This window comes from Mauremys reevesii, linkage group 25, assembly GCF_016161935.1.
Source record: "Mauremys reevesii isolate NIE-2019 linkage group 25, ASM1616193v1, whole genome shotgun sequence".
In the NCBI taxonomy this organism is placed as follows: domain Eukaryota; kingdom Metazoa; phylum Chordata; order Testudines; family Geoemydidae; genus Mauremys; species Mauremys reevesii.
In genome coordinates, this window is record NC_052647.1 from 13,812,944 (window position 1) to 13,840,023 (window position 27,080).

The following is a 27,080-nucleotide window of genomic DNA, read 5'->3' on the forward strand; positions in this document are numbered from 1 at the left end:
CTCATTAGAAAAGTGTGATTTTACTTTTTTCAGATATACCAACTGTACATGATTCTTACAGGCAGAAGTCAGTACAGTTTCCAGGAACTTAATACAGAGAAGTCATGTTTACAAGTATTGGTACATGTTTAACAAGCCTTCCGGTGGAACACTGGGCTAGGTAAATTAGCATCCTCTCATATCCTGGAATTTGGAAAATTGTCATTAATAAACACATCCATCCCAAAATCAAGAAAGGTAGTACTATTTTTTAAAGCACCCACAGTATCAATCTAATAATTCTTTGTACTAGTATCTGCCGACAGTCTGATCTATAAAACTGTTCTTTACAGACAGCAGATATTTTTAATGTAGTTCTGCTGTATAAGTCACATACCAAGTGGCAACTCATTAAGAACAAACCAAACAAGCTTTTGTAGAAGCAGAGGCCAAAATTATTGGCCTGTACCGAAGATAGATGCAAACTTCAGTAACATATTTACAGGCTGAGCCACTTTACAGTATACAAATAAGTCTCAAGACTTATGTCGGATTTAGGCACATTATGGAACACTGATTTTTGTAATTTTTCACATGACCAAGTTTTAAGAGTTCTCACTTTTTAAAGTCACTGGCTTCACTAAAAATAGACTTGCAAAAGGAAGAACAAGTGTTTCTCAGCATTCACTGCTTCCCAATACACGGGATCAGCACTCATTCCCCAAGGATTATGGTAGTTCTCTTGGAACAAGATAGGATTACTGCTGGTGCAAAATGGTGCCTTATAGTTTTCAAAAAGTGTTTAAATGGAACTCCAATAAGGTGCTCTTAAACAGATGGAGGCCAGCTTCCCTTTGAAAGATATATATTTTCAAATTAAAATATTTTTCTGGCAATTTGCCCTAACATACTGACTAGATCTTGCCAGTGACTTTACTCACTAATGCTAGATGCAATATGGCACTAAATATTTAATAAAATACATTGCACAATAAAACTCTTGATTAAAAAGTCTCAATTAAGCTAAAAACAAAAGTAATAAGATTATACCCTAGTACACAGGCTGCTGAGAGTAGTGAAGGGCAGTTAGTCCTTTATTGTAGTCATGCATACGTTATAAAAGGGCTGAATCTCCAGGTCCATTTTACTTCAGCATAGGAGAAGCAAAGAAGTATCCCTGGCGTCCAAGGTTGGTTGCAGACTTGCTTTTGCTCCCAAATCTAATTAAACAGAGATAAGGATCTATTGTAAAGCAATAATTCCTAGCCCTGCCATTAGAGCGCCTCCTTGTGATGGACTGGTGAATTAGCACCTCTACATGTACAGTGCCATTATCTTTATTCACCATCCTGTGCTCTTTTAACACTCCTTTTTAATTTTGATTTGTTTGTGGTCCCCCCTCCCTGCTCACGAGGTCACATACTACTTATGATGGGACTGCTTTTTGTTGGTTCCTAGAGTCTGAAGTACAGGCATTCTGTATAACTGAGTGCCATGGAAGCTAGGGAGAGAAGCTTGGACTTGTACACATAAGCTGCCCCTCTGGCCAGCTACATTAAGAGCCATAAAGGAGCAGGGATGAAAGGCAGGTGGCTTTCATGGAGCCCCCTACAGTTATGAAATTTGCATTGAGGAAGGGCAGATCCAAGGCCCTGCAACTTTCTCAACCCCTTTAGTTCTCCGCCATATATTCCACCCCTCCCATGGAGTAGTGCCCCTCTCCACCCCAGTAAGCAGTTGATTAGTCTCTTATTAAAAAAACTGCATAAACACCAAGCACTGTGCAATACTCAGTGAATGCTCCGTAACCATGAGGAGGTATTATCCCCCAAAGGCCAAAGTTTCTTGCTTCCCAAACTCATACTGTCCACAAAGCCCTATTGCAACCTTTAGTTTATTGGGATATATAAACAGTCAAATATAATGCATATTATTTGGACTGAGACAGTAGCTCAGATTAAGGCCATGTCTACACTACCACTTTTGCTGGTATAACTTATGTCACTCAGGGATGTGAAAAAAAGCACCTCCCTGAACAACATATGTTACACCGACAGATGTTCTGGTGTGAACAGCTTCTCCTGGTGACATAGCTACCATCGCTTGAGGAGGTGGTTTTATTATGCTGACAGGAGAGCTCTCTCCCATCGGCATAGAGCGGCTACACAATCGATCTTACAGCAGCACTGCTGCATCGATATAGCTGTGCGGCTGTAAGTTCTCTAGCATAGACATGGCCTTAGCATTTGATTTTTACTATCCTAAAGTATGCAGTGCCACTTACTTCGGGGTAGTCTTGCTGAGCGTAGATCGGACCTTCTGGGACAGGGAGCTAGATGAAGGAGTCTTTGTCAGTTGCTGTTCTGGAGTAGTGAGAGGACCCAGCATGCTCACTTCCGACAGAGGAAACAAGAGTCATATTAGAACAGGCACATAACTGACATACAATGTTTCTTCTTAAACTAAGGTAATGGGATTATATTTTGCCTCGTTGCCATATGGTAAATCAGGGCAACTCTGCTGAAGTCAATGGTGGGACTCCAGATTTACACAAGTGAAAACAGCAGAAAAACTGGCCCGATATGTTCTATAAAAATAGAGGCACAACAGCAAAGCTAAGTGAAGCAGGAGTCACTGCTTAGTACACTTTGTATGTAAAAATGTGTTAGTCTTCCACAAGGTTTGCTGAAGTTTGAGAGAAGCTTGTCTTTCCTGTCATAAGCTACTTCTCCTCCCCATTCCCCCCAAAATGCTCTTGTAATATTGCACCAATTGATGACGCCGCAGCTAGATATTTAACTCTTTAAAAGCTTCTTTGTAACTTGACGTTCAGACTTACAGCACTAAAGGCAGCAGGTGTTACAGATGCTTGGTTATCAAGGTGAATGGTAACAGTTAGGCTTAGGCTGGGGACTAAGAGCAAAATGTTGTCCTCAGTGTGAAAAAGCAATACTCCTCCTGAGGCTGGGAGGTGGGTAAAACAGACGAAAGAATGCCTGTTTTGAAATGCCATTAGAGAGACAAGATGGGTGAGCATGTCTTTTGTTGGACCAACTTTGTGAGTGAAAGAGACAAGCTTTCAAGCTACACTGTGTAGTTCGAAAGCTCGTCTCTTTCACCAGTTGGTCGAACACAAGATATTACCTTACCCCACTTGTTTTTCTATTATCCTGGAACCAACATGGCTACAGCTCTTGAAATGCCATATCAGGGATAAAGAGCCATGACCATCAGTGTCAAAGGCGGTATGGTAACTGGAGGGTGGAAGAGGAGGAGTTACACAGTTTGGCAAGCCTGTTCCAACACAATCTAACAAAAGGCTTTGATCTGAGGTCATTGTTTTAATGGATGTTTGGCCATAGTTGAAGATCTGATAGAGCAACATTCCAGGGCTACCTTTAACATCTGGTGTTCGGGGAGTGGAATAGGCATTGGAGTTTTCAATTATATGCGCTGGGTCAATGTTTTCTTGCTCCACCATCATGAACTGGCTCCAGTATTCCACTGGCAGTGACAGCAGCCGCTCTACCACCTACAGAAACACACTTTAGCACACAATTCCCCACCGTACCAGAAACTTACAACTCATTCAGCCTAAAAGTAGTATCAGATGGGCCAGAGGACAACAGCCCCAGGTGCCAGTATAATCTGATTCTTTAACAGGACACTTCACGTGTCTCACATCGACATTCTACCAGGTGTCATTACTAATCACCTACCTTGGGTTGTCGTTTAGTGTCCTGCAAGAGTGTCATGGGGTCAGGATCTGGCACAGCATGGGCAACTATTGTGGGTCCAAAGACTTTGGAAAGGTTAGTGATGTCCATTTTAGTGTCTGGGCTCTGAGCCACTCTAGACAAGAAAGAAAGAAAAAGGAATTGAGTAAATTTTGTTCACAGATAGAAAACCCTGATAATGTGAGCTGATGTCAATTATATCTGAATTTGCAAATAGTCCCAGGTAACGACTCCCCTGTCACTCAACCACCAGTGTGAGTCTGTAGAAACAGAACTACAGCATCATCTTTTCCCCCCCATTTCCAGAACTCCTAACCTGGCTGAACCCACCTCTGAAGGTGAATCATGAGGAAAGCGAGTGTATCTCTGTTAGCCTGAGGGAGTTCACCAACAGCCTGGTACATGGCAGCCACACTGTTGTCTTCATCCAGAATTTCTTTAAATAAAAAAAGAAAGCGATTAGAGAGGCCTGTGGGATCATTTTCCTTAGACAGCAGTATGTTCCATCACAGTTCTGGAGGGTGTTAAGATTCTGGGTCCCACGCTCCTGAGTTCTAATTCTAACACTGATACTATCTAACCTTGGGCAAGGTCATTTAAACACCTGTGCTCTGGTTTCCTCATCTAAAATGGGGCTAATACCAGTATCTGAGAGGTTTTGTGTTACGAGGCTTAATGTGTGTAAAATGCTTTGAAATCTTCTGGTGAACAGCACTGTAAGTATTGTGAGCTCTCTGTTGGACACTGATTTCAAAGATTTTCTGTACAAATGTTAGAATAGCTTCAAGACTGCACTAAACTTGTGCATCATTCCTGAACAGGATACTGACTACCAGGACTATTGATTAATTCCAAAAATCAAAAACTGGGATTATTTAAGGATTAATCTAAAAATATGGGATCTAGAGAGTGAGTATCCTCCTAATGTTAGCAGCCTACATGATAATATCCACAGAATGAGACAGCTGCAGGTGGAAGGCAGATTACTTATCAGAGAAAGTTCTTCAAAGACCTGGATGATATACTTCACTATAACAAAGCTAACACCAGGCAATGTTGTAGAGGCAGATCTATGGTAGGAAGGAAGATCTCTCTACAGTATACCCAGTACTGCCAATACATTCACACCCAAGAAGGATTGCCAATTCAGATGGATCTGTCCGAGAATGGACCCTCAGGCACTACAGCTGCCAGTGGCATTTGGCTCGCCTCACCTGCTGCCTCCATAAAAGTCTTGTTTAGCCGGAATGTGAGAATGGGTTCCTTTAGGCTGCGCAGGAAGTCTTTAAGAAGGCCACAGATGGCATGGATATCATCCACTTTGCTGAGCAGGGGCACAGTCTTCCCTCGAAGGAACTTCTCCTTCAGCTCTTTTACTGTCCGGTCACAGCCAGAAATTCGGTATAGGCCTGTCTGTTAGAGAGCAATGCTGAAAGTCAGGACTTCACCTGCCCAAACATCTTGAGAAGGCAAAGTCTAGATTCTTCAGTAAAAACAGTCTCCTGCTCCCATTGTGAACTGTGAGATCTCTTGAGTAGGGACTGTAACTTGCTCATCGTGACTCATGTGTTGAACAGCACTGTGTACATCTACAGCATCATAAACAAGAGATCCTCCGATTAACCAACTGTGGCTCTAATATCACAGCCAAATTTGTTTCACTAGTACCCCCACTGATTTCAGGTAATTCTTACCTCATGTAGCCCTCGCTGCTCAATTTCATTCACACAATGCACTACAATGGAAGGAATCATTGGCGGAGTCATGGGCACAAAGTCCACCAGTGTCCCCTATAAGAAGGAAGAGACTGATTTTGCAACATTGACATTTACAAGTTTCAGGACACTGGAAGTGCTCAGGAGATCCCAACAGATCTAGGCTTAGGAGCAGTCACTAGATTCTCATTCCCCAGACCCACAGAGGTAGGTGCCATAAGAACATAAGAACATAAGAAAGGCCGTACCGGGTCAGACCAAAGGTCCATCTAGCCCAGTATCTGTCTACCGACAGTGGCCAATGCCAGGTGCCCCTGAGGGAGTGAATCTAACAGGCAATGATCAAGTGATCTCTCTCCTGCCATCCATCTCCATCCTCTGACGAACAGAGGCTAGGGACACCATTCTTATCCATCCTGGCTAATAGCCATTTATGGACTTAGCCACCATGAATTTATCCAGTCCCCTTTTAAACATTGTTATAGTCCTAGCCTTCACAACCTCCTCAGGTAAGGAGTTCCACAAGTTGACTGTGCGCTGCGTGAAGAAGAACTTCCTTTTATTTGTTTTAAACCTGCTGCCTATTAATTTCATTTGGTGACCCCTAGTTCTTGTATTATGGGAATAAGTAAATAACTTTTCCTTATCCACTTTCTCAACATCACTCATGATTTTATATACCTCTATCATGTCCCCCCTTAGTCTTCTCTTTTCCAAACTGAAGAGTCCTAGCCTCTTTAATCTTTCCTCATATGGGACCCTCTCTAAACCCCTAATCATTTTAGTTGCTCTTTTCTGAACCTTTTCTAGTGCTAGAATATCTTTTTGAGGTGAGGAGACCACATCTGTACACAGTATTCGAGATGTGGGCGTACCATGGATTTATATAAGGGCAATAATATATTCTCAGTCTTATTCTCTATCCCCTTTTAATGATTCCTAACATCCTGTTTGCTTTTTTGACCGCCTCTGCACACTGCGTGGACATCTTCAGAGAACTATCCACGATAACTCCAAGATCTTTTTCCTGACTCGTTGTAGCTAAATTAGCCCCCATCATGTTGTATGTATAGTTGGGGTTATTTTTTCCAATGTGCATTACTTTACATTTATCCACATTAAATTTCATTTGCCATTTTGTTGCCCAATCACTTAGTTTTGTGAGATCTTTTTGAAGTTCTTCACAATCTGCTTTGGTCTTAACTATCTTGAGTAGTTTAGTATCATCTGCAAACTTTGCCACCTCACTGTTTACCCCTTTCTCCAGATCATTTATGAATAAATTGAATAGGATTGGTCCTAGGACTGACCCTTGGGGAACACCACTAGTTACCCCTCTCCATTCTGAGAATTTACCAGTCCCCATGGGCACAAAGAGAGGACAAACACTATGTGCTCCTGTAGAGAGCTAAAACAATACCTATCCAGAAGTCCTTCATACAACAGTCTTACTCTATAGGCAATGGAGAGCCAAGAACTGAGTTTAACTTAAGACGTGTTGCACCTGTGGAGTTATCATACACGAGAGGCTCAGGCAAAAGACTCCTGCTTCACAGGCCAGTGGAAAATGGACCATGCAGCAGATATGAAGGGAAAGGAGGGCAAGTAATATTACCATTTAATAAAGCGGATAACTCTGGCACCTATATATCAAAATCTTAAGTTCACTAGAAATGTCTAGACAATGGGAAGGAGTACTATTGTAAGTGGTCAAAAAAGAGGGATCTAGCCTAAAACAAGCAGGAGACTCCTAAGGACAAGCTTAGCTGTGCCATCATTCACCAACCTGAAAGCATCTTAAGGTTCCAATTTAAGCAAAATAACTTTGCCAATAACTTCAATTGACAGACGAGGCTGCACTGGAAACACTGATACATGCAGAGCCAGAAATAGTTTCTGTGACTGCTTGTAAAATCAGAACAAAATGCCTCCACCACATACTTTCAGAGCCATCACATACAATTCTCCACCCTCCAAAAAAAATCACATTCCTACTATTCTTGGCTTTATTTAACAGTCTCATTTATGTATATCTATTAGATCTGTAATAAAGCAGACAATCCACATAATGCAGCAACAAGTTAACCAGTATATAAGATTCCTGGAGTCCTTAAGCAAGGTCTAGTTCTCTCAAATAGGCATTAGCCCATTTGTTGTGGCAGCTACAGGATTTAAAGCTCATCTCACATAAAGCCATACCTCTCCAATTCTGACAGGAGTGCCTGTTAATGTTGGGATGCAAGGAAGGGGACAGCGGTCTCGACATTCTGGGTGAGTCACTACACGGCAGTCCCTGCACTTTAGGGACAGTTTCCCAAACTTTATCCGCTTTCCACATGGAACGCATGACTCTGGTTTGATAACCTGGAAATAAAGAGCCTGTGTGTGAGGAAGTGGTAATAATGCAACAAAACAATAGATACAGTTTAGCTGCACAGGTATATTGAATGAGTTTCTTGTTCTATATTGATGGCAAAGCACAGATACCATTGTGACAGAATAATAGAGTTGGGAGTTAAATAAGCTCTTATCAATGGTTGGTGACTCTGCTTCTAGCAAACCCTGATCATTTATTTTATCATCTTAGTTACAGCCATCATGACATCTCTTACAGTCATTGGGACATGCATGGGAAGTCTAACCTCTGGATCTCAAGGGCTGAATTGTCAGCTGTTAAACTTCAGCATAGCAGTGCAAGATGTTTCACAGCAGGAGCTAACAAAGATATATGCCTGCATACAAGGCAGTCCCTAGCGGTGGTGCAGGGCCTGGGACATTAGAAACTTGGTGCCTATCTGCCAGGAGATGCTTCTTGCCCCCCTTTCCTCCCCCTGGCTCTGTCCAGGCCCCATCCCCACTCCACCCCTTCCCCCAAGGTCTCACACCCCCACCCTGCTTCTTCCCACCCCCACCCCTTTCCCACCCAGTTCCACCACCCCCCAGCATGCTGTGCCCTTGCTCCTCCCCTCTCCCTCCCAGCGCCTCCTGACACCACTAAACATCTGATCCAGGGCAGGCGGTGAGAGGGAGGAGGTGGTGCTGGGGGGAGAGGTCGGTTCTGGTAGGGGGCTCCTCTATGCCCCCCGCCCGCCACTCATCTCTCCACCCCACTTGCCCATCTCTCGCCTCACCTCCTCACCCCGAATCGCCGTACCCAAGGGACGGCTCTGCCTGCATGAGGACTCAGGGTCAGAGTCCAGAGCTGAAACTGCCATCAGACTGGATAACTGACACTGGGCACCAGCCTGCACTCAGAGGGATGTACAGCAGTATGTCCAGTGAATCTCTTTCAAGACTGCCAGTACACATACCGTCTTTGATACAAATTCGTGCAGCCTCATCCCCCCATTGCTCTGAGGAGTGTTAGATCCATCAGTTTCAGATCTGGATTCCAGCTGCCTACTGCCCAAGCTTGAGTCACTATTCCAGGGTTGTAAACTGGCTGAAAGAGAGAGAGATCTGTAGAATAATTTTCCAGCCTTCTGTTTTCAGTATAAAGACTATATAATGATTGAGTCAAGTGTCTTGGAACTGGCAGGAAATTATTGTGAATGACTGAGGGATATCCATGGCCTAACAAGTACTGCCAGTTGCACCTGGCATCTGTGTTATGCCAAAGGTAGTGCAACCAGCAGAGGCTATTACAAGATACAACTGGCAATTAATGGTTAATTATACAGTTTTGTGTTCCTATCTACCTCACAGGCAATCACTCTGGCAGACATGCTTTCCAAAGCCAAGCAAGAAGTATGGTGCATTAGTGTGTTAAAACTGAAAGCAAAGCCATGTTACTTTTGAAAGCAATTAAAATCAGAGAATTAGGGCAACATGCTTCAGTTATTATTGCCCAGGAGCAGCACATCTTGGGTTAACTGAGAGAATAAGTGCTACCACATAAGCATTAATACAGGCACATAGATCTTATATTGGATACACATTGTGTACTTCTAATCACTCTAGTATACCAAACTTCTTTGAGCAATTACTTTGCTTATGAATATATAACAGCAATGCTAGAAACCCCTCCCCCCCACACACACATACTCCGTGTTAGATTTATCAGAATACCTCCATACAGAAGATTTATGAAAGAGACTTTTTAGTGGTTAGAGTCATTTATTTGGAGATGGCCAGGAAGAGAAGGCTAAAAGCAAGAAGTTTGGCTTTTGTCCTTCATTTTGATTTTTCTCTGGGATAGAAATAACTATGGTTTGTTTCAGAGGGTCTGAAAGGAAAATGCCCCCATGTTCAGCTTTTTCTTTTGCCTCGATCCCATTTAAAGATCATTCTGTAATTCAACTTTCAAAGAAAGGTTTATTCTTTTTAAAGAACAAGCTAAATGTAGAGTTTCCCCAAAAGCCAGGATTAGGCTACCTGAGAGAGACTATTATTTGATTACTAGCTTTCAAGATACATGTTTAATGCTAATTATAGGAGAAATGGGAGGCAGCAGGTGGAGGGAACAAAGATTTTCTTGGAATTTTGTTTCCATCCTCCTCTCCTATATATTAACACTTACTAGCCCAGTTATACTTAACAAATAAAGAGATGGCAGAGAAAAACTTTGTGTGCCTAGTTTGTTTATTGTGAAGTTGGTCATTGTGGAGCGTGGTCCAGCAAACAAGTTCTGGTCTTTGCTGTTAACTTTACTAATAGCCATTAAGATCCCTCAGACTACCCTTTTTCAAAATAACTTTTCAACATAATCACTCCCATTTGTATCAGTGTCTGCAGACACAGGCAAATAAAGATTCATGAAAAATAGTGACAAGTGACAGCATTGTGCATTAACACCAGGATAAGGGACAGCCTGCAGACATACATATACCTACCTGTCTTCCTCCGGCTTCTGAGATGATACGGTATAGTCTGAATAGTGGAGATAGCTTCAATTGGGCCACCATCATTAGGGACCATAAGTGTGGTTTTTGCAACTATAGACTCGTTTCCCTGAAATGAAAGAGCTGTATGATTAGTGATGGCAATATAATGTGGCAAGGGATATTTAGCTTTTATTGGCCCCAGCAGATCACATATATTGCATTAATGTGTACAACTTAATCAGATGTCTGATTTAATTTTGTGTCAGACACCAGAGGGATAGAAAAGGAAGATAATTTCCAAAATGTGTGACTGGCATTAGCTGTGACTCCATAAGTTGCTGTCCTGTGAAACTGTTATATTAGCTCTAGTTTCACAGAGTATCCTACTGCATTTGGGGGCTACACAAATACAGCCACCTCTGACAAGAGATTTTAAGATGCACACAAACTCAGCTAGGTTTACATACCTGGTCCACTGTGGAACCAATTGATCGGGTTTTTTTTAAAGGACCTGGGGGGCCTTCTATGAATTGTCTGGAAGAACGCTGAAAAGAAAAATGTGTGTTAAATAAGATTGGGGGCGTCAAGCCTAGAGCATCACACCACATTTCCTGAAGGGTTGGGGTAAATTCCACTGCAGCGTTTGCAGATATTGAAGTCCATAATGATTTCTATTTAGCAAGGACATGAAGACTTGTGCAATAAGGCAGCCTAACTGACCAGTAGAAATGGTTCCGCACACAATCTTCCCAAGAAGTTTGACTGGCCAACTGAGTGCTCTACCACCAAGACCTTCAGGGGAAGTAATTTTCCCTCTTCAACATGAGGAATGGGAGTGCTAATGGAAAACAGGAAGCAAATACCAAATTCTCCCCCAATAAGACAGCCATCTCTTCTGATGGTTTGGTCCCTCTTCCCTACCCACCCCACATGCTGACTGCAGGGTAGTAGGACAAATCCTGAGCCTACTTTTATGATGGGAACACCTATCTTTAATTTCCCCCTATTACTAGTTTCATGTTACTAGAAAGATACAGCAAGTCCACAAAGAAGCTTCACTCCAAGTAACTTTCTGCTTGTAAGCTGCAGGTGAGTGTAGCATGGGATGTGGGAATTCACTTCATCATCTACAGCTGACAAGTGAAAGTTACTTCCAAAGTTTTCATCAGAATCCACACAACAGTGCTGAATTTTTGGATGCAAAGAATTAAGGATTTATTCATCTAGGTAGTCCAGTTCTATAAACTAAGTCAGAAGTCGCCTTCCATCTCTTGCCCATGGTGCAGGTTAGAGTGCATTTCTGGGTGGTCTGATCTGACTGAGCTTGGACAGTCACCACCAGATCAAAGAGTCTATTATAATAGCTGAACTACCACATGTAGCCACAGTGCTGCCTATTGTTACTCCTGACTGCTCCAACCACTTAACGGAAAACAATGTAACATACCCGTTTCTCTCTTTTCTTCAGTCTGACAGCCTTCACCAAAGAGGAATCCCAATCCTATAGGTAGGACGAAGTATTGTGTTAGCATACTGCAGATACTTTCCAGACTCTAGCCATGTCTTTCATTAAATCCATTTTAAAGAACGGTAGACCAGCGAGCTTAGGACAAATATAATATATGTTCATCTTAACATCATCCAGTTATGAATCTAGTGTTTCCTCTGGCTCCATTCGTGATTTCTGGAGGGTTATAACAAGGGAAGTCAGCTTTCCTGCAGTTCCCTCACCTCTGTGCTCATTAAGATTCTGATAGCAGGGATAAAAACAGAGGTTCAGAATTCTCACTGGCCTCTACCACCACCTCCACCCCTCATTAGTCATTTCTTACACTCACTACTCCCTTTAAATTTCATGCTGGAACTACTAAGACTCCGACTCATAGACTAAGGTCAGACGGGACCATCATGATCATCTAGTCTGATCTCCTGCATATTGCAGGCCACTGAACCTCACCCACCCATTCCTGTAATAGACTCCTAACCTCAGGCTGAGTTATTGAAGTCCCCAAATCATGTTATAAAGCCTTCAAGTTACAAGTATCAGAGGGGTAGCCGTGTTAGTCTGAATCTGTAAAAGCAGCAAAGAGTCCTGTGGCACCTTATAGACTAACAGACGTATTGGAGCATGAGCTTTCATGGGTATCCGACGAAGTGGGTATTCACCTACAAAAGCTCATGCTCCAATACGTCTGTTAGTCTATAAGGTGCCACAGGACTCTTTGCTGCTTCAAATTACAGAGAATCCACCATTTACACTAGTTTAAACCTGCAAGCAATCAGTGCCCCATGCTAGAGGAAGGCGAACCCCCTCTAGGGTCACTGCCAATCTGACCCAAGTGAAAATTCCTTCCCAACCCCAAATATGGCGATCAGTTAGAGCAGGGGTCTCCAAACTATGGTCCGCAGGCCGGATCTGGCCCGGGGCTTCCATTTGTCCAGCCCTCCAACCAACAGGGGAGAAGCCAACAGGCATGCAGAGCAGGCAGGGGAAGGGGTTGCCGGCAGCAGCTCACACAGGGTGGCAGCACAGCTGAGCTGTGTAGAGGGGTGAGTGCCCCCGGGAGCCAGTGTCCCCCCAAAAGGGGAGCCAACTTAGGGGAGAATCGTTGCTGCAGTCGAGCAGGTACAGGGAGAAGCAAACAGGCAGGCTGCAGCTGAGTAGGCACACCTAGCAGGCAGGGGGAGGGGCTGCCGGCAGTAGCTCGCGTGCAGAGGGGTGGGGGGCATGTAGCTCAGCTGAGCTGTGCAGAGGGGTGAGTGTCCCCGGGAGCCAGTGTCCCCCCACCAAAAGGGGAGCCAACTTAGGGGAGAGTTGCTGCTGCAGCCAAGCTGGCACAGACCCCTGCCTTAGAGTAAAAATACAAGCCAGATGCTTAATCTCCAATAAATGGAGTAAAGAAGATGGAAATTAACACTTTCATAATGGTTAAATTTTAACTACAGCACTAATAGAACCAAACAGTATTTGTATGATACAAATGTGAGTTTTTAGAAATAAAATAAAAAAAATGTGAAATGATTTTTAATGTATTGACAAATATTTTGTGTGATTTCACAGTACCTGCATCGATTAACTTCTATACCTGATTTAGAATTAATGCAACACTGACACAGTAGTGTTGTTTAACGATTTTGCATATATTTAATTTCTTTCACAGTCGCTTCAGCCCACGAAGCCCCTTCAAATATCTAATATGCCCTCGTCTCAAAGTTTGGAGACCCCTGAGTTAGACCCTGAGCAGGTAGGCAAGACACACCAGCTGGACACCTGGGAAAGAATTCTCTGTGGTAATTCAGAGGCCTCCCTATCTAGTGTCCCATTACCAGCCATTGGAGATATATGCTGCTAGCAGCTGCAGATCACTACATACCAGTGTAGGCCATCTCATCATACCATTCCCTCCATAAACTTAACAAGCTCAGTCTTGAAGACAGTTAGGTTTTTTTTGCCATTCCACACCAGACATGAATCCCTACTTATAACACCACAGTACTGGGTTCCTGTAGACCAGGGGTCGGCAACCTTTCAGAAGTGGTGTGCCGAGTCTTCATTTATTCACTTTAATTTAAGGTTTCACGTGCCAGTAATACATTTTAACGTTTTTAGAAGGTTCTTTCTATAAGTCTATAATATAGAACTAAACTATTGTTGTATGTAAAGTAAATAAGGCTTTTAAAATGTTTAAGAAGCTTCATTTAAAATTAAATTAAAATGCAGAACTCCCCAGACTGGTGGCCAGGACCCAGGCAGTGAGTGTGCCACTGAAAAATCAGCTTGCGTGCCGCCTTCGGCGCCGTGCCATAGGTTGCCTACCCCTGCTGTAGACAGAATGGTAACTAGAGACTATAAACCCATGCACCCCCACACTGATGCAAAATTACAACACTCATCATAGCTCTGTCAGGAGAATCAACATACAAGGACATATTTAATTTTGCTTAGCCGTGCAGTGTTTTTTATGGTTGATTTTGCAAGATACTGCGCTGCTGAAACAGCAATATGGGGAGTGAAAATAGATAATTCTCAAAGATTGGAGTTACATTACCAATGACTCGTCAGTCTTGTCAAAGCTGATGTCTGATAGAATTGAGCCAGATTCATCTATTGTTGAAAGTCTAAGAAGTAAAGTAAAAAACCTATTAGTCTGTGGGTTTCATTTCCAGTTGACTTCATGATTCCAGGGCAAGTTTACTGACCAGGCAATAGCTATGTATTCCAGTTTGGAACAAGGCAAGACCTTGATGCTATGAATGTAGCATTAATGCAGTATAAATAAGAGTGCAGATTCACAAACTGCTGGACTGTCATTTGCGATTTACTAGGGGAAACCAAAATCCATGGAGTAGGAATAACCCAGATTTAGCATGTCAGTATTTTGTTGTATTCCCAAACCACAAGCCTTCTCTCTTCCTCCTCCCTTCCACATAAAGCTTCTATCTCTTCTGATTGCAAAGCTAAGTTCCTTCATAAATCAATATACAAGTTCTTTTTGACTGCAGCCCATCAGACAAGCACAGAGAGTGACTTTCTTCTACTTTCCTACCCCCATGTAATTTGCAGTTTTGTGGTATTAAATTCAAAACCTAGCCAAGACTATTTAACTACCAACACAGTTAAGACGAGAGAGTCCAGAAAACAGAAACAAAAATGATAAAAGTTTAGAAAACCTGACATATGGGGAAAGATTAAAAAACTGGGTATGTTTACTTGTGGAAAAAGACGACTGAGGGTGGAACCAATAATAGTCTTCAAATATGTTAAGGGATGTTATAAAGAGGATGGTGATCAATTGTTCTTCATGTCCAATGAAGGTCGGACAAGTACTAATGGGCTTAATCTGCAGTAAGGGAGATCTAGGTTATTAGGAGATATTAGGAGAAATTTTCTAATGATAAAGATAGTTAAGTTCTGGAAGAGGCTTTCAAGGGAGGGTTTTGAATCACCATCATTGGAGGTTTTAAGAACAAGTTAGACAAATACTGGTCAGGGATAATTTAGGTGTGCTTCGTCCAGCCTCAGCATGAGGCCTGGATGAGATGACCTCAAGGTCCTTTCCAGCCCCACATTTCTATGATTGTAAAACAAGAAATTAGGAACAACCGTGTCAGATGAGATCAGTGGTCTGTCTAGTTTAGCATCTACTCTGATGGTGGTTAGTGTCAGCTCATTCAGAGGAAGAAAGAAAGAAACCCCGCAGTGGACAGTTATGGAATATCCTGTCCCAGAAAGGAAGAATCTTCCTAACCCTCATCAGTTCATGGTTGGTTTATGTCCTGAAGCATGAAGGTTTACATCCATTCTCGAATACAATATACTACTGTAACTGTGGTTATTCCCTATATAGAGTAATTTTTCTTTGGCCTTGGTGATATCTTGTGGCAATGAATCCCATAGGTTAATTTGTCATGTGTTAAGAAATTTCCCATGGTCAGTTTTAAAACTTGCTTTCAGTTTCATGGAATGCCAATTGCATTGTGAGAAAGGATAAATAGGAATACCCAATTTACATTTTTATAGCATTAGTTTGTATCTATCCATCCCTTCTCTAAGTAGTTAGAAGTTTTTGATATCCTCTCAAAGAGAAGTCTTCCATTACAAAAATCATTTTAGTGCCTCTCTGAACCCCCTTATTTCTGTCATATCTTTGAGACTGAATACAGTAATCCAGATGAGATCATGTCACTGATTTATATAATGGCACTGAAATATTTTCTGTCCCATTCCTTATATTCCCTAACATTTTGTTTATTTTTGACAACCTCTGTTCAGTGTGTATCAGCTTTCATTTAGTTATCCACAGTGAATCCCAAGTTCCCTCCTCCCACCATCCCCCAAGTCTGTATTCAGCTCACATAATCCTTAGTAAACAAACAATGATAAATACAGTAGCTCTCTGGAGCCAGGTCAGTGGCTGGGAGAAGTATTTCTGAACAGCTGTTTCACCTTTAGGTTTATTATTGATGTGCAGGCTTAGTTATTGACAAGTAGTTTAGCACAGCTATATTAAAAGGAAAATCTTTCACAAGTAGTGGGATTATAGCTGGAGTGGAAAAAAACTGAGTGGTTTCAACAAAGCTGCATTGTACTATGCTTTTATATTCCTCAACCCACACACAAAATTCTGGTGGCAATAGTAGTCTCCTAGAACAATGGAGCCCCAAGACAAAAAAATTTTGGATACCAAATACAAATTTTCTACAGAACCAAAGATTTCATAAAAAAAAAATCTATTGCCCCCCAAAAATCCAAATGCTATTACCTGCTTTAATTAAATTTAGTGAGAAATATGCAATTCTTATAGCTTTCAATAAGAGCGGTTAAAATTTCAAATTTTTCAAACTAAAATAATTTATGTTATACATTAGATCGTTTTGAGGAAGAGGTCAGGTGAAACACTCTGGAATACAGGATCACAGGAGCAGGGGCGGCTCTAGCATTTCGCCGCCCCAAGCACCGTGGCACGCCACGAGGGGCGCTCTGCCGGTCGCCGGTCCCACTGCTCCGGTGGACCTCCCGCAGGCATGCCTGCGGATGCTCCAACGAAGCCGCGGGAGCGGCGGACCCTCCGCAGGCACACCTGCGGGAGGTCCGCCAGAGCCGCCTGCCGCCCTCCCGGCGACCGGCAGAGCGCTCCCTGCGGCATGCCACCCCAAGCACGCACTTGGCGTGCTGGGGCCTGGAGCCGCCCCTGCACAGGAGGAAAAAAAGCTGGTAGCTTTGAGGTATTGCAAAGGAAAAGTCAAAAACCTCTACTATAGACCCAGATATCCAAGACTTTAAGTATTTGTGCTAATCAGTTGTTTCCCTAATGATCAGGTTGCTACCTTCCCTACCTTCTGTTCCCAGAACCCCCAGTAGAAAGTTGAGGCCTGTTAAGGAAGGCCAGGGCAGATTTCTGTTCTTCACTTAGGTGAATACTGCCCGATGCATCACACATCAGTAGCTCTCGAATCAGTTGGATCTGCCGCTCCTGTAAAGTGGAAAACATCAATAGTAGCTAGGGGAGAAAGCGTCACTTCAGATTTATGGGAGACAGACAGACCATAAGACATTTAATACAACTAGTGCAGGTAAGCTTTGAGGAAGTTTGCTACTCCAACAGCATATTAAAAGCCCATAAAGCAGAAACTGGTGTCCCAGCTTCCAACAGGTAACAAACTCAATTTAAAGTAGCAGCAGTGAGATTCTTATGAATTAAACCACTATTCAAATGAAGGCTATACTCTCTTGCAACAGAAAACAATGTACTGATGTCTTATTAGGTGCCAGTTATTGTCTTCCATAAATTCAAGTAGCTTAGACCTTTTTAGACTGCTGAGAAATGCACAAAAGGATTACATAGTGTTGAACTATTCCAGTCTGCTGAGGAAGCCAATATGGAATCTTCCAAACAATACATTAGGATGAATTAAACTCCATACTAGTCTTGCCCAAATGCTTCAATTCCCACCTGCATGGTTATAAATGTCTATAGTTACTAAACCCTAAAGAGCTAGAGAGCCACTGCAGCAAAAGGCCTCACAGAAAGTCACAAGATTCCCAACAGAATTTCCTGGAATTTGTTGATGTCTCACAATGCTGCAGTGATGCCAGAAGTCATGGTTTTGTGGCTCTCCGCAAATCCATGTAATATAGTATGTCTCTCCATTCCTGCCTAACACATGCCATTGGTGGTAGGCTGTCTACATCCTCTCTACCTGAGATCAGGAGAGTGAAAAGAGTTCCTATCAGGCTCATTAAACTCCCACAAGAGTTGCTCGTAGCTTTGAAGCTAGAGAGAGTGAACTCAAGCAGTCAGAACCACACTGAACATTCCTAATACTATAATCAGATGAAGGTGCCCCATGTGCCGTTTCCTATTGCCCAGTGAAATTAAAATCAGTGGAGTCTTCCATTTTGTTATATTTGAGAGTAATGGTACTGTGGGAGACATGTATAGCTATTAAATATACTACAGGAATTAATATTTTTGTGCCAACACATTTACATAGCGGTCTCTTTTGTAAATTTCCAGATCCTTATCTGAGTGGACTTTTCTATAGCACGGAAACACTCATTTAGATGAATCTCTATGGAATCGAGGCAAAGCCTGTTCCATACAGGAATCACATCACAGGTAACATGATACTCACCAGCTTCTCACAGTCTGCTTCAGCTCGCTGTCTTCGCTTGATCTCCACATCTACCTGATTGCGAGCATGTTTCAGCTTCACATCCAGTGCACTACGCTCAGTTTCTGTTTTCATCAGAAGATCCTTGTACCTGGCCAGCTCATGATCTGCCTTCTGCCACTTCTTTCGGAACTCTTCAAAGTTCTTTGCCAACTGGATAAACTCTGGGAAGAGGATGCTTAGTCTTAACAACAGTGAAAATGGAAGCAGAAGAAATACACCATCTCCTCCTTTATGTAGGAAGAAATCTTCCATTAATGATTGCCTTCAAGTAAAGATAACAGATCAGCTGACCTGTTGGCAAACCCAGCTGAAGAGAAAGTCTGCAGAAGAGCCTAGAGGCTAGCTAGCTCAGCGGTCTCCAACCTTTTTACACGCAGGATCACTTTTTGAATTTAAGGGCAACCCAGGATCTACCCTGCCCCTTCCCCGAGGCCCCGCCCTGCTCACTCCCCCACCCCCACCTCGCTCACTTTCCCCCACCCCCCTCGCTCATTTTCACCAGGCTGGGGCAGGGCGTTGGGGTTCAGGAGGGGGTGTGGGCTCTGGGCTGAGCCTGGGGGGTTGGGGTGCAGGAGGGGGTGAGGGGTGCAAGCTCTAGGAGGGAGTTTGGGTGCAGGAGTGGGCTCCGGACTGGGGCACAGTGTTGGGATGCAGGAGGGGGGTATGGGATGCAGGAGGGGGCAGGGGGTGCTGGCTCTGGAAGACAGCTCAGGGCAGGGGATTTGGGTGGAGGAGGGAGCTCAGGGATGGGGGTTGGGGTGCAGCCTCCCACCAGGCAGCACTTACCTCCGGTGAATCCCGGTCAGCGGCAGGCGCAGCGAGACTAAGGCAGGCTTCCTGCCTACCCCAGCCCCACATTGCTCCTGGAAGGGGGCACGTGGCTCAGTGCACTGCCCCTCCCTGCAAGCACCGCCCCCACAGCTCTCCCGGACAATGGGAGCTGCGGGAGTGGTGCTTGCAGGCAGGAGCAGCATGCGGAGGGAGACCCCCCTGCCCCTGGGGCTGCATTGCCCGCTTCCAGGAGCAGTGTGGGGCCAGGGTAAGCAGGGAGTCTGCCTTAGCCGCAGCCACACTGCGCTGCCGCTGGAGATCATGATCAACTGGGAGATCCTCTAGGATCAAACAGTCGATCGCAATTGATCAGTTGGTGACCACTGGTCTAGCTGATCTCCCCAGCAGTTACATCAGTTCCCAAGACCAGAATCATGGATTCATGTTTTACTGGCCACTCAGTCCCTAGTATGTACGGTAGACTTCAATAAAAGATAGTCACTCCCCAGGTTTCATGTGTTATTCTAAATCAGCTGAAAGAAAAAGATGACCTTCCTGGCAAGTTGTCATACATCAGGCCAAAACTACTGCTATTAAAATAACATGAAGACAGACTGTGTTATGGTCACAGCTTAGTACACCAGAAAGACTTTCAATAGCAGATCCAATTGTATCTGCTGTAATGTGCTCCAGTAGATGCAGCTCCAGACATTTATAATACTAATCTACAACTCCATTCAGCTAGATAATTTCACCTTCAAAACCAGTATTTGTATAAAGCCAATTTCCATTAGCTGTTTAACACTGCCCTAAGGGGAATATAAGTGTTCCACCCTGCAAAGTTACAGCAAGAACAGATTTCACAAGTTTGCCTTCAGTGTTTTCCCCCTGGCTATTTATGTAAGCGGTTAGTCCCAGATCGTATGGACTCTCCTTGGGCCCATGTCAAAGAAAGTTAACTGTTGGACCCCCCTAAGGTTTTCACCCCCTCCTTTGGTAATAATTAGCTTCACACACACATGCATGCACACACACCCCTACACCTTACAAACTCCAAATTTGAAATTCCATGTGCAAGAAAATCAGGATGCTACAAGCATGATGCATTCATCCCAGAAGTTCAGCCGGTCACTTCAAGAGTCCGGTCAGAGCAAATAAACCAAGTTTGCTCCCAAATCTATGTACCTGGAAAAGCACCACTACCTACAAAGCCATCAGTGGTCTCTTTAGTACACAGGGCTGAAGTCGAAATGAGCTAGCAGTTGTCAATTCCTACACTGAACCACATCCATGAGTTAACTGTGACATGACTTACGGTATTCATTTCCTTCATTTAGAAATTCTGACTGGCGCATGAGTTGGTCAAACAGATTCCGTAAGTTCAGCATTGCAGTCTCCATCTTCCTGCCAAGAAATCAAGAGAGTTAAAGTGATCTATCCAGGTTTTTCCACTCCTCCAGACACAGAAGTCATTGCCAGCCTAAGACAAACTTGTGCTCAAAAGTCTCTGACTTAACATTTGCAGCCAAACACAAAAGTCTCTCAAGAATGCAGTTTCATAGAGCTGTATGTTTCTCATCTTATTCTTGGAAGAAAAGGTGTCCCTATGAACTGAAGATGGTCAAGACAGCTTTGTACAGAAGCACTACATTTTCCACCCACACAAACACTCCAATGCTTCAGGTAACTTGCAATATACTGTAGGGTCTCATATCCCAACAAGACAATCAGGGATTTCTTGCCAATTTATTATTTTGAGGGTATACGATATTGTTCCAATTCCAGCCTAGGAGTAATATAACTCTTCACAGGACACCATTATCCCTACAGTTTCAGAGCTACATACATAAAAAATAAAACAGAAACATTCTTGGGAGATCTTTGGGCAGATTTGGATTTTGCTTAGTTTTTTTAAATTATTATTCTTATTGAAAAGATCTTTTAAAATGCTGGCCATGGCAGTACCAATTACATCACAGCAGTGATTAATACAGAAATTGCTAGTTCAGCAGTGCAGAAATTACTTCTCTAATGCAAGTTTCTGCTGGAATGCTTATGAGAACTCTGGCTAATATGTTAATACCAAGTACAGGCAGATGATTACATAGTAGTATGTCCTGGCATCCAAGCTACACAACACACCACCTCCATAATTAGAAGGGTAAAAGCAGCTCACATATAAGGCACTGAACAGGCATGCTTTAATCCCATTCAGCAAGGAAAATTCAAACTCTTTAGAGATCTGATGCCTCATAGAAGAAAAATTCTACTGCAAGAATGCTATTCTATATTTCTGTTCTTTCACTCTATACTCTTCATTAGTAGGGACATCTAAAAGAAAGGGGGACATCAGTTTTTAAATGTTCATATGTTCTCTCACTTAATTGTTAGTTTCATCATGACTGATGTCAAACCAGTGGTACAGTGCAGCAAAGCCTTATTAGCAAGTAATATTTAGTTACAGGAGTAAGGCTTTGCGAGGACTGGATCTGAATTACAAGTTCAGATATCAAGCCAGCATCAGAAGCAGATGAATCCTCAGAGATCTAATTTTCATGAAAATGTTCTTAGTAAGGGTAAGGGAAGAGTGTAATAATATAATAGCAGAATTGTTTCTAAATGCTTTCTAGTGGACTGATTCTCAAAACCATATACCTGGACTTCAGCAAGGCTTTTGACACAGTCCCACATGACATTCTGATAAGTAAGCTGGAAAAATGCAGGCTCAGTGGAACTACCATTAAGTGGATACATAATTGATGGAATTGTGTCAGACTGGAGGGAGGTCTCCAGTGAGGTTCCACAGAGATCTGTTCTGCGTCTGGTGTTGTTTAACATCTTTATTAATTATTTGGATATAGGAATACAGAACATACTGATCAAATTTGCAGATGTCTCAAAGCTGGAGAGGTTAACAGCATTTTGGAGGATACAGCTACAATTCAGAGGGATCTTGATAAATTGGAGAACTGGGCTATAGACAACAAAATGAAATTCAACAAAGATAAATGTAAGATGTTACACTTAGGGAAGAAAAAACAAATGCACAAATAGAGAATGGTGGATAACTGACATGGCAGCAGCACTGCTGAGAAGGATCTGGGAGTTATGGTGGATCAAACGTCAACATGAGTCAGCAATGTGATGACGTTGCATAATACAATTTTAGGAGAAGGTATAGCTCAGTGGTTTGAGCATTGGCCTGCTAAACCCAGGGTTATAAGTTCAATCCTTGAGAGGGCCATTTAGGGATCTGGGGCAAAATCAGTACTTGGTCCTGCTAGTAAAGACAGGGGACTGGACTCGACCTTCAAGGTCCCTTCCAGTTCTATGAGATAAGTATATCTTTATTTGTTATTTATTTTTAGGTTGCATTAACAGAGGCATAGCATGCAAGTCCGGGAGGTGATAATACCACTGTACTCAGCGCTGGTTAGGCCTCAGCTTGAGTACTGCGTCCAATTTTGGTCTTTAATGTATAGAAAGGATGTAGAGAAACTGGAAAGGATCCAGAGGCGACCCACAAAGATGATCAAAGAGACAGGATGCAAGCCATATGAGCAAAGGCTGAAGGAACTGAGTATGTTTAGTTTGGAAAAGAGGAGATTGGGAGAGACATGATAGCGGTCTTCAGATACTTGAAAGGCTGCCATAAAAAAAAAAAAGATGGAAAAAAGTTCTCTCTTGCCACAGAGGACAGGACAAGATGCAATAGGTTCAACCTACAGCATAGTAAATTTAGATTAAAACTCAGGAAAAACTTCTTAACCATAAGAACAACGAGGAGTCCTTGTGGCACCTTAGAGGCTAACAAATTCATTTGGGCATAAGCTTTCATGGGCTAAAACCCACTTCATCAGATGCATTAAGTTAAAAATGCAGTAAGCAGTACTGGGAGTTGCCTTACCAAGTGGGGGGTCAGTGCTAACGAGGCCAATTCAATTAAGGTGGAAGTGGCCAATTTTCAACAGTTGACAAGAAGGGGTGAATATCAAGAAAGGGGAAATACTTTTGTAGTGCTAACGAAGCCAATGCAATCAAGGTGGACGTTGCCCATTTCCAACAGGAGGCAAGAAGATGAGTCTCTGTTTTTGAAGTTTTTTTGTTGAAGAATTGCCACTTTTAAGTCTGTTATTGAGTGTCCAGGGAGAAGTCACCTACCACAGGACAGACCCAACAAAGAAAGCATCACCTACAGCCCCTAACTAAAACCTCTCCAGTGCATAATCAACGATCTACAACCTTTCCTCAAGGACGATCCCTCACTCTCACAGACCTTGGGAGACAGGCCAGTCCTCGCTTACAGACAGCCTCCCAACTGGAAGCAAATACTCACCAGCAACTACACACCACACAACAAAAACACCAACCCAGGAACCAATCCCTGCAACAAACCCCGTTGCCAACTCTGTCTGCATATCTATTCAAGAGACACCATTATAGGACCTAACCACATCAGCCACACCATCAGGGGCTCGTTCACCTGCACATCTACCAACGTGATATATGCCATCAATTGCCAGCAATGCCCTTCTGCCATGAACATTGGCCAAACCGGACAGTCTCTATGCAAAAAAATAAATGGACACAAATCAGACATTAAGAATTGTAACATTAAAAAACCAGTAGGAGAGCCCTTCAATCACCCTTGACACTCAACAACAGACTTAAAAGTGGCAATTCTTCAACAAAAAAACTTCAAAAACTGACTCACACCTTCTTGCATCTGACAAAGTGGGTATTCACCCACGAAAGCTTATGCTCCAATACTTCTGTTAGTCTATAAGGTGCCACATGACTCTTTGTTGCTTTTCACAGACACAGGAAGCAGTACAACACCACTAGTCATTCCTGTCCATGGCTTTTTCCTCTGCTAAGCCCAGGCTGGCTATGTTCCTACGTACAATATCCTGCCATCTAGCTGGTGGTCGGACTGACCTTGGCTGTGTTTGCTTATTTTCTTTGCCATCCTATCATCTGTTTGTCTTCTACAGGCTCCCCACTTAACAGAGATGCCATTTATATATATCTCACCTGACAGGCATGTTGCTAGTCAGCCCTAACAGAACCCCAGAATTCAAGTCTCCATGTTCCAAGGTTTATGTAATAGGATGTAGGTGGCAATGTGTTTACTCACAGAAGTGAGCACTCTTGCAGTAAAAAATCATTACCTCATCACTAGCCAATCAGTGCCAGCTTTGCAGAACCATCTGAAGCCTTCTTATTTAGCCAACAGTGTCTCAAGCACTTCTTGGAACTTTGCAGTCATCTCATTAGTTGGCAAGCCTATCATTTTTGCAGGTAGAGGATTGTTCTCGGTAGAGAAGAACTAATAACAAGTCCACCACTGGACAATGACATATTTTAACATTCCTGTTCTCAGCATCAGTGCTTAGTGCTTCACTCTGCAGTTCTCTCACCAGTAACACTTATGGGATAACAAAGGTATACTAGTAAGTCCCGCAGTACATCTATGGGAGCTGCATTCTTAAAGTGTAAGTAGATACATCCATTCCACCATAAACAGAACCCTAACAGTCTAAATCCTGCTTTCCTTGTTCACAAGAGCAGTCCCACTGAAATCAATGGGACTACCTCAAACAGCTAATACAATCTTGATTGTACTCTATTCCTATTCATATGTAAGATGTCTATGAAAGAAAGTTTGGTAGGCTACAAAGATTGACTGCATGGGTAAGTTAACTGTTACAAAATTTAACTGTTCCTCCTCCATACAATTACACCTCTACCCCGATATAACACGAATTCGGATATAACGTGGTAAAGCAGTGCTCCGGGGGGGCGGGGTTGCATGCTCCAGCAGAGCGAAGCAAGTTCGATATAACATGGTTTCACCTATAACGTGGTAAGAGTTTTTGGCTCCCGAGGACAGTGTTATATCGGGGTAGAGATGTACTAACTTCAAGAGGAACAACAGTGTTCTTCAGCTGATTAAATGCCTTTTACCTCAACACCTAAAAAGCATGTAGGCAGCACATATTAAGTATAGCTGCCTGAGCAGTGCTACTTAAAGTCTACATTCACCAAGTTATTGTCTAAAGGTATAAAAATCCAGGCTTAGAGAAGAATGAATGAAGAATTTTAATAATTTAAAAATACAATAGACAATATGGGGTGAGAGAAGAATCTGGAGAAGGGAAAATGCAAACCAACATTTTAGAAGGGTTGATACGTACAGTGTATTTAAAGCATCAAGCACCCAGGCATCTTCCTAAAATATGGTATTCATAGTACTTCCATGGATTTTCAGATCTAAATATGAGACAGAAAATGGAAGCCAAGCAGTCCTAACTAAGGAGTCAAAATTAATTTTAGATCTCTCCCAGGCTCATTTCAAGGTAATCCATGTCCTTAAAACAAACTACCACAGACCATGCTGGGAAACTCTTCTGTTCCACAGTTAAAAGGGAGGTGCCTCTTCCAGACTATAAATCACTCTTTCTTTCCCTACACAAGGTAGAGATCCAAAAGGTCTAACTTAAGCCTTATCATACATTTACAATGTCAATTGCAAAGATGCCTCTAAGTAAGAGGAGTGTATCTAAAAGAGTCATTAGGATCCCAGTGAAAGAGCTACAAGTTTATTTAGGATAAACAAGGATCTAACAGAATTTCAATTAGGCCTCTAGAGAAAGGCACCCAAACACTACGATGCTTCTACTCTAGTGCATCCTAAACATCCTGTTGACAGGTTTCAGAGTAGCAGCCGTGTTAGTCTGTATCCGCAAAAAGAACAGGAGTACTTGTGGCACCTTAAAGACTAACACATTTATTGTAGCATGAGCTTACGTGAGTTCCATTCTATGCATCCGAAGAAGTGAGCTGTAGCTCACGAAAGCTCATGCTACAATAAATGTGTTAGTCTTTAAGGTGCCACAAGTACTCCTGTTCTTTATCCTGTTGACAGTTACAGGTTCACTCTGGGACGTCCAAAACACAACTATCTTCCCCTACCAGCAATACAGCAATGCCCACCACGCAAAGGGGCGTTCAACAGAAAGGCTCTCCGCAAATAGGGCCCCTGCCTGAGGGCAGAGGCGGCTATTGCGGGACCCAGCTACTGGCCATGAGGCTCCTCGAGGTTAATCCATCATTGCCTGATGGGGGGAGGACGGGTCAGTACAAAGAAGATTCAGGTTAGGGCATGTTCCAGCTGCGTCGAAGGCACCGCCAACATCCTCCATCGCCCACCCGCCGCCAGGGCTTCCCATCCCCTCGGGGCCGCGATACCACGGTGACGGGGCCAGGATCAGAGCGCGCGGGGCTGCTTCGGGCCAGCTCGGACCGTTCCCGCCAACGGGCACCAACTCCACGTCTCGGAGGGTAAGTGTGGCGCGGCGCCGCGCAGCCGCCGGAGGGAGGGCCCGTCACCACAGCACAGGGGGGAGCCGATGGGGCGATCCCTCCCCACCAGCCTGAGGGTCACTCAGCGCGGGGACTCGCCCCCACCTCCCACACCGTCACCCGGGAGGGCCCCACGGCCGCTCGACAGAGTCACCCCGGTTCCCCCGCTACTCACCCTGGCCGCCTCACACGCTCGGGGCGACGATCCCTCACCCAGCCGGCGGGCGCTAACTGTCTGCGTCCACCCGGCTCCGCGCGGCAGCCTCGCCCCCTGATTTGAATCCTAACAGCTGGCCAATCACAGAGAGCTATCCGGGCCTTCTCAGCCACTCATTGGTTCCGCTTCCACACGTAGAACTGGCGCGCTGAAGCTGACCTGAGCACCATCTTTGCCGAGGGCCTGGCCTGCCATCTCCACCCCCTGGTTTCTTTCTGCTGAGAGCTGCAGGGCGGCGTTTTCATCAGCGAGGGCGAGTGTCGCAATGGAGAGCTCAGCACTTGGGACACGCCTA

At 43.6% G+C, this 27,080-nt stretch overlaps 1 protein-coding gene across 4 annotated transcripts; it reads right to left on the reverse strand.

Moving 5' to 3' along the window:
* Nucleotides 1–26,877, reverse strand: RACGAP1 (Rac GTPase activating protein 1). 4 transcript variants are annotated; one of them, XM_039514886.1, is made up of 19 exons: nucleotides 26,744–26,789; nucleotides 25,401–25,476; nucleotides 22,080–22,177; nucleotides 20,519–20,607; nucleotides 18,391–18,593; nucleotides 17,092–17,228; nucleotides 14,304–14,373; nucleotides 11,702–11,755; nucleotides 10,722–10,799; nucleotides 10,264–10,381; nucleotides 8,743–8,873; nucleotides 7,631–7,795; nucleotides 5,411–5,506; nucleotides 4,931–5,129; nucleotides 4,047–4,152; nucleotides 3,699–3,831; nucleotides 3,376–3,511; nucleotides 2,264–2,372; nucleotides 1–1,199 (listed from the first exon to the last, which is right to left on the reverse strand). In XM_039514886.1, the coding sequence occupies exons 4-19, from the start codon at nucleotides 20,601–20,603 to the stop codon at nucleotides 1,124–1,126; spliced, it is 1,896 nt and encodes a 631-aa protein (XP_039370820.1). In that variant the 5' UTR covers nucleotides 20,604–20,607; nucleotides 22,080–22,177; nucleotides 25,401–25,476; nucleotides 26,744–26,789; the 3' UTR covers nucleotides 1–1,123. The 4 variants fall into 4 exon arrangements, with proteins under 4 accessions (XP_039370820.1, XP_039370822.1, XP_039370821.1 ...); XM_039514888.1 differs by lacking the exon at nucleotides 22,080–22,177 and having other exon boundaries at nucleotides 26,744–26,798; XM_039514887.1 differs by lacking the exon at nucleotides 25,401–25,476 and having other exon boundaries at nucleotides 26,744–26,759.
* Between the last annotated feature and the right edge of the window lie 203 nt (nucleotides 26,878–27,080).

Coding starts and splice junctions, on each gene's coding strand:
- RACGAP1 (XM_039514885.1), bottom strand. CDS start 20,603: ATGGAGACTGCAATGCTGAACTTACGGAATCTGTTTGACCAACTCATG. Junction 17,229..18,390: donor AAGCAGACTGTGAGAAGCTG/GTGAGTATCATG, acceptor TCCACTTTACAG/GAGCGGCAGATCCAACTGAT. Junction 4,153..4,930: donor GACTTTTATGGAGGCAGCAG/GTGAGGCGAGCC, acceptor TTTTATTTAAAG/AAATTCTGGATGAAGACAAC.